The 7,196-nt window shown below is 35.0% G+C and overlaps 1 protein-coding gene across 2 annotated transcripts; it reads left to right on the plus strand.

Moving 5' to 3' along the window:
- On the plus strand, positions 1 to 3,458 carry LOC113507468 (carboxypeptidase Q-like). 2 transcript variants are annotated; one of them, XM_026890321.1, is made up of 3 exons: positions 1 to 246; positions 484 to 613; positions 975 to 3,458. In XM_026890321.1, the coding sequence occupies exons 1-3, from the start codon at positions 50 to 52 to the stop codon at positions 2,061 to 2,063; spliced, it is 1,416 nt and encodes a 471-aa protein (XP_026746122.1). In that variant the 5' UTR covers positions 1 to 49; the 3' UTR covers positions 2,064 to 3,458. The 2 variants fall into 2 exon arrangements, with proteins under 2 accessions (XP_026746122.1, XP_026746128.1); XM_026890327.1 differs by having other exon boundaries at positions 135 to 250.
- The last annotated feature ends 3,738 nt before the right edge of the window (positions 3,459 to 7,196 follow it).

Consider the following 7,196-nt stretch of genomic DNA (forward strand, 5'->3'; position numbering starts at 1 on the left):
AACACAGATAACGTTCCCTCATTAGTACCGAGACAACTCTGTCACAGTAATGATGGATATTTTATTAAAATTAATTATTGTCTCTCTCTGTGTAGTTGTAGTGAAGCCAAGTGTCATTATACAACGCTACGATGATGATTGTGTACTAGATCCAGAATTAGTGGAGGAAATAGCCTCGTACCAAAATGTGACGAAATATATCGTGAATGAAATTAAAGCTGGATTGGGGCATACGATGTATCAAGAGTGAGTGAGTGTTAATCATTGTTTGTGTTTAAGTTACTTGTAATAAAAATTTGATGTTAAAGTTAGCTTTTTACAAAAATATTTATAATTGCTTAGTTCTACGATTTAGTGCTTAGTTACAAAAGCAAATTATTATTCTTTTAGTAATGAAGTATTGTTTTAATCTTAAAAATTTTAAACAAGAGGACATGTAGTATTTGTGTTAAGGCTAATTTTAAATTTATATTTATTTTTTAGGTACACTGAATTCATAGACAAGTTTGGAGCACGTCCGTCGGGAACAGATGTATTAGAAAGGTCAATAGATCATATGATAAATCTCACAAAAAGCAAAGGACTCGATGACGTCACTACTGAAGAACTAGAGGTATTATTACTAAAACTGAAACCAAAATTTATTACTCTTTTTAAATTTTACTTAACAAACATTTCTAAATTCAAAACTGGAAACGAAATGACAAGATGAACTTCCTTCCGGCTTTGAGAACACTCACTCATAAAAGGTACTAATCGTATCAAACGCAATGACATGAATAGCAATAAATGAACACGTACAATATTGTGTGTTGGAGTTAGAATTGAACCGGAATAGACACGTACAAGGAAATTTTGCCACGTACCGCTCGAAAGTTAAATCAAATACTGTTGGCCCATTTCTAACGCATCCAAAATATTCTATTACCTCTATATTTAAATGGTGTTATACAAAATTCACGCTTACTTTCCAGGTGCCGCATTGGGTACGGATACACGAATCGGCATCTATGATACAACCTCATCTTAAAAACATTGCCATTTTGGGATTTGGACCCAGTGTCAGCACACCACCAGAAGGCATTACTGCTCAAGCAATAGTCATAAACAGTTTTGAAGAACTAGATAAAATCAATGCAAAGGACATACAAGGTAAAATTGTAGTATTTGATGCACATTTCATTAGTTACGGCGATACTGTTGTTTATAGAACGCAAGGTGCATCGAAAGCAGCCAAGAAAGGTGCAGTTGCAACACTAGTTAGAAGTATTACACCATTTTCTATATATTCCCCACATACGGGAGCTCAGTATTATGAAGATAATGTAACTAAAATTCCTACTGCTGCTATCACTTTAGAAGATGCTGACTTAATGAGGAGGTTGCAAGACGAAGGTGAGAAGATAGTCCTGCATATAAACATGTCTAGTACATTTGATACTAAAAAGTCAAGAAACACAATCGTTGATCTAAAAGGGACAGTGCATCCTGAGAAATTGGTAATCGTGTCAGGTCATATAGATAGTTGGGATGTAGGACAAGGTGCAATGGATGACGGTGGAGGCATGATGATCAGCTGGTTTGTCCCAGTTGTACTAAACCTACTGAAATTGAAACCAAAGAGAACTGTCCGTGCTATTTTGTGGACTGCCGAGGAAGCTGGCTTAGTAGGTGCTCAAGCATACCTGAACAAACATATGGATGATCTACATAACATCAACTTAATAATGGAATCAGATGAAGGGACTTTTAAGCCGTTGGGGTTAGACTTTGCTGGTTCTAAAAAAGCACGTTGTATTGTACAAGAGGTGTTGAAACAATTTGCACCCATAAATAAAATGGAGAATAGTGGTTACCCGGGATCAGATATAGTCATATTTGTACGGAAGGGAGTACCGGGTGCGTCTTTACTGAACCAGAATGAAAAGTACTACTGGTTCCATCACAGTGAGGGTGACACTATGAACGTGCAAAATATAAATGACGTCATCGATTGTTCTGCTTTTTGGGCAGCGTTCTCCTATGTAATAGCAAACCTGTCTGTAGACATACCTCGTACATAAAAACAGTTATAATATTGAAAGTCTTTGCTTTTAATATAAAGTCACTTTTATTATCTACGACTCCAAAAGCAACAAAACGTTTAAATCGTAATGACCAGACATGAAATGACACAGTGATATAAAGTATCTTGGTTCAAAATTTCCTTTCTTCAAACATATTTTACAAATTATGGAAGTGAAGCTAGAATCTCCCGAACCGCCGTGGAACCTGGTCCGGATTTGAATTTACTACTTTTTTAGTAAAATCAAAAAACAAGCCGCAGGCACCACTTTTATGTTGTACATTTGCCGCGTGAATTTTGCCGCCATGACAGTCCTTTGAAATTCAATAAATTGTTAGTATTGCTACAAAAAATACTACGTTACTGAACACTGTTCCAATGTGTATTTATTTACGTAAATCTATGTTACTGACGGTTAATATTGTTTGCTATTTGAGAGACCAGCTTTGTCTTTTTGTGTTATCGCGGAACACGTAAAGCTTTAAATTATTTTTAGCTTTTTTTTCACGAAATTGTTGAGGTTATACACATTTTCTTATTTGGTCGCCATAAATTTGTCGTTACTGCAATGTTATCTAAAAACACGAAAAAGACGCTGCAAAAGGTAATAAATAAAGGTCCTAACGCTGATTTAAAATAGTATCACGTCATTTTGAAACGACCCCATTTGTTTAAATACAGGCAACAATTTCGTTTCTTAATCACAAAATAAAGCCTGTAACGTATTTTTGTGGAAACCGCCAAACACCTGGCGTAATTCTTTTAAGAATTCTTGTTGGCGTGGTTCAAAACATTTCTCGGTAAGCCTTTTTCACGTTATAGGCGTACAGTCGTACATTCTCGCGACAGGAATCCGCGTGTGTCGGGAAAACTGTCGGCTTGCGCCACGAAATGTGATTACGTCGCTTACACCTCCGAAATAGAATTTGTTAAGGCCGATACACTTTTCTTTTGAAGTTTTCTGAAGCGTTATTGCTGTGTCTAGAATAGGAAATTAAGATAACAGTGTTGGAGTAAAGTAATCAGTTTGGTATCTTGAAGTTGTTGTTGCTCTTGATTGCTCACAAGAACAGAGATCTATTGGAATTTACATGTTTGTTGCTAAGGCTATTTTGGTAGACAACTAGAGTCTGTACTACAATATAAATCTGACATGTTTGCTTATACTAATTCGTGTACATGTAATAATACACGTACAAAATAGATTGAATAGATTAAATCGTCCGACTACACAAAACACTGAAATATTATTGAGATGTACGTATGTAACGAAATAACATTCCCATACATTTGAATGTTATTTATTGACGTCAAAGATTTCGTAATTTCACTTGGCTAGATGGGCTGCAATAATGAACAAAAAAGTACAATTAAACATCAAATATATTTTTCATTTAAACCCTATTCATTTCGATTAAACCAATCACGCGATTGATTCATACTTCATACATTCAAGTACTTTCCACTGTCTTTATTGATGCAGAAATATCACTCAGCAAGTTTATAATAAACGCAGCCCTCAGTTGTTTCTCAAAACAAACAAACAATGTTTCCCTTCATGCTCATCATCTAACCACAAATAAAAACTCAATAAATCAGAAGTTTTATATCAAAACAGTGAACATCGTAACCTCCAATACTTACCAAATCAAATAAACCCTTAAGAGCTGTAAAAGTAATAGACTCTGAACATTTTATCACTGCAATGTCATTCCGTTTATATTCCTCCCAAGTTTTTATAAAGCGTAAATTCTTTTACGAGGAAAACAAACATTCAATCTGAAATTTTCATAAATATTTTAGCTATTTTGTGTTTTTAATTAATAAGTATCGTTTTGTAATTGTTCCCGATTGACAGCTTTAAAAGCATTGGTATTCACTTTAGATGTTTGTAAATACGACGAAGTAAATACGTATAATATCTTACTCCAAGAAATAAATAGTTTTGTTACATTGCACCTTTAATTCTATGTACGGAACCCGGTATTTTTTGGGAATTCGTGTTCTCTGTTTTTTTAGGATCCCGTAGCTAAGAAATTATTAAGCAAAAATGCACAATGATATAAAACAATGATTGATGCGGACAGAAGTTATACAGGTGACCATTTTAGACAGAAGGTTTCTCTTTAGACAGAAGCTCAGTACCAACCAGTTTTTTTTTAATTTTCATATCCCTGTTCTAAAAAGAAAGTACTTAAAAAGAATATAGTCCGGTACTTGTATATGTTTGCAAAGTCTAAAGTACAAGCTATATCTAAATGAGCAAGTACGATCGTTGGAACCGACATCCACAATGATAGATGTCGTTGCAGCTTGTTGTTGCATGAAACATGTCTATGTCTACCATAGACATCGTTCTAGAATTGTAAATAGGACGAACTTTATTCCTTGGCTATGAATTTGTCTCGCTGTATCTAACTTCGAGTAAAGCCCTTAAAATTTGAATACAGAAAAAATATTCTGAATTAATTTATGTGCCCTGATTTATCCTCAAGATATAGCAATCTTTAGTACTACAGATTTATAGATGTAACAAATTTTATGCGCAACAATAGGACAATGGGCGGTCTGTATCGTAATCTCCTATTTCTCACAAAGAACAATTAAGTAATTCAAAAGAATTCAACAAAATAATCTCGTGTTTTAGTGAAATCTTTTACATTTTAAAATGAAAAGATATTTTGAAGATTAGCAAGAGATTTCTTAATGTAGCAAATTTTAAAGAATTTATAGTAAAGGTTAGGGTTCATATCCACTGAAAGAGAAAAGGCAGGCAGTGGCGCAAAACCTGTGACTGTGCAAAACGCTGCGACTCCATGGAAATACTTTGCCGCCTTTTATTGCACACACCGAACTATTGCACACACTTTTGACGATTTTTAAATGATACAACGGTTTACTCACGGGGTGCCCGACTAGTTTCGAACAAGTCATTATAAAAACACTTTTCGCGATGTTTTTACTATAACGAAGCTGCCTGTCTATGATTTTATAAAAGACATTTCAATTGATCATTTCTGTATAGCAAAATTACTAAAATTACAAATGATTTGCGAGTGTGCAAAAGGAAACAAAAATGAAAAACCCTGTTCCAAAAAAATGCTGTTGAAAGTTTTCGTCCCTTTGGGATTAACACGCAAAAACAACTTCACAATGATGAATGACATTTATATCGAACAGTCAAGCCCAAACCGATTTGTCATAGAACTTTTTGTTCAGTAAGTAAGCGGAAAATGTTCTCACATGAGACTACAAGTCACATATAAAATTGTCAAGACATTGGCGGGACTAACATAGAACTGACTTAGAGAGTGGAAATATCATGCAAGTTGCTGTACAATGCCGTTAATGGTCTATCATTATTGATACCCTAGCCGGACGACCGCGCAATGTATTGCAAATCACACGATATTTCGTCGTCTATACGAAAATCCCTAGAAATTGCAGTAAAAGATGTAGCATTTAAAAAGAAAACATTATTTTCTTTATAGTGGAATGGTTCCTCACACATTCATTTGTTATTCCTCAAAGTGGCTTATGTAAATATTTCTGTAGCTGCATCTGTACGATGATTTCCCTGAAGGTTATGTACATGACACAATCACCACCGCCTCGTTGTGTATTGTTTTGTATAAATACATAAGGGGAATCAATAAAACAAAGCGTGAAGAACACACGTGGATTGTTACTTATGGTGAAAGCCCAACATTACCAAGAAGAAAAACTACATAATGTATCTGGTCCGCGGTATTTTTTTTTGGCTTACCATCAATTGATTCCACGCATACAATTACAAAAAATACGTATGTATTTTATGTAATTGGCAACGAACCGTAATTAGCAACGAACCGGTCGCGCTGGAGAAATTATGGAGAGGCCTATGTCCAACAGTGGACTGCTATAGGTTGAGATGATGATGATGATGATGATCAGTATGCTATGCTCTAGTGTAACAATCTCTAACAGGTAAACCGTAAATAAGGTTTAATAAAACTTACACTTTTTAATTATTACAAAATTGCACAGGATTACGAGCCGAATACAAACTGCTTATGTTTTTTTTAAATTTCAGCTAATTAAGAACTTAGATTTAAAACCTTATTGATCCTAAACTCAACTTGTTACAGAGACCACTAAACACACTAGAAATCTGTGTATCCCCCAAAATTACGAAGGTATTTCATGTCAGGCACCTATTTGTACTTAAATACTTGTTTAACAAGAAAATCCCTTCATTAACATGTTGTTACGTGTGGTCGAATAAACATGCATCATTGAAAGTAATTAGTGGGGCAGTAATCTTGGCCGGAACACGTAATAAATTAAGAGCACATCTGCTGACTCGGCAATTAATTTCGCTTACAATTGCTACAAACATAACACAATAACGGCTTAGTTACAGGGTTATGACGTAATAACGAGTTTAGATGTGATTGTTACTGATTTATGTTCGGAGACTCGAGTTTCGGGATGTTGGGAACTTTCCAAGTGGCTTTTAATGTTATTACTCTTAAATATGCTGGAGATAGGTTTTATTGCAGTTTGTAATAGAAAACTTAGTTTTTAAGTTTAAAGTAGCCGTAACTTATATACTACACTGAAATTTAGTTTCTAAATCTAATTATTGGCGTCGTTGTGTCGTTACTTTGACTCCTCTTTCGGTTGAATAGTAGAGTAGTAAGTTTAGTATGATATCGATTTAAAAAAGAACAAGACTGGGGGACAAAATCTGAGCGAAGTTGGGTTCAAGCCATAAGTTATACTCGTCAAATTTACTTAAAACCATACACTAATCTTCTACTTCTCGGCGTAGCTCTCTTTTGGGCGTCAGGATAGCCGACATCGGGATAGGGTATTCAATAAAACACACATTCACGCCTCATTATCTCATTATCGTTTAATCCTAACCCTATCTGGACATATTCCCAACAACGCCCGCCCGTCACCGCTTGCTAAGCGCGCTGGAGAGAACAAACGGCGCAACAAACTCCCCAGCCTTGCGCTGTCCAATCACTACACATTATTAAGTCACTTTACACAATCTATATTTACAATAACAACACAATCATCAATTACGCCTCAACAATTACTAACTTTAATATTACGCGATAATCACTTAATAACACGACCA

This window comes from Trichoplusia ni, chromosome 2 (assembly GCF_003590095.1).
Source record: "Trichoplusia ni isolate ovarian cell line Hi5 chromosome 2, tn1, whole genome shotgun sequence".
Lineage (NCBI taxonomy): Eukaryota > Metazoa > Arthropoda > Insecta > Lepidoptera > Noctuidae > Trichoplusia > Trichoplusia ni.

Excerpts from the sequence above, each read along its gene's own strand:
- LOC113507468 (XM_026890321.1), top strand. The coding sequence starts at position 50 with ATGATGGATATTTTATTAAAATTAATTATTGTCTCTCTCTGTGTAGTT. Across the intron at positions 247-483 it reads GGGCATACGATGTATCAAGA|GTACACTGAATTCATAGACA; the intron begins GTGAGTGAGTGT and ends TTTATTTTTTAG. Across the intron at positions 614-974 it reads TCACTACTGAAGAACTAGAG|GTGCCGCATTGGGTACGGAT; the intron begins GTATTATTACTA and ends CTTACTTTCCAG.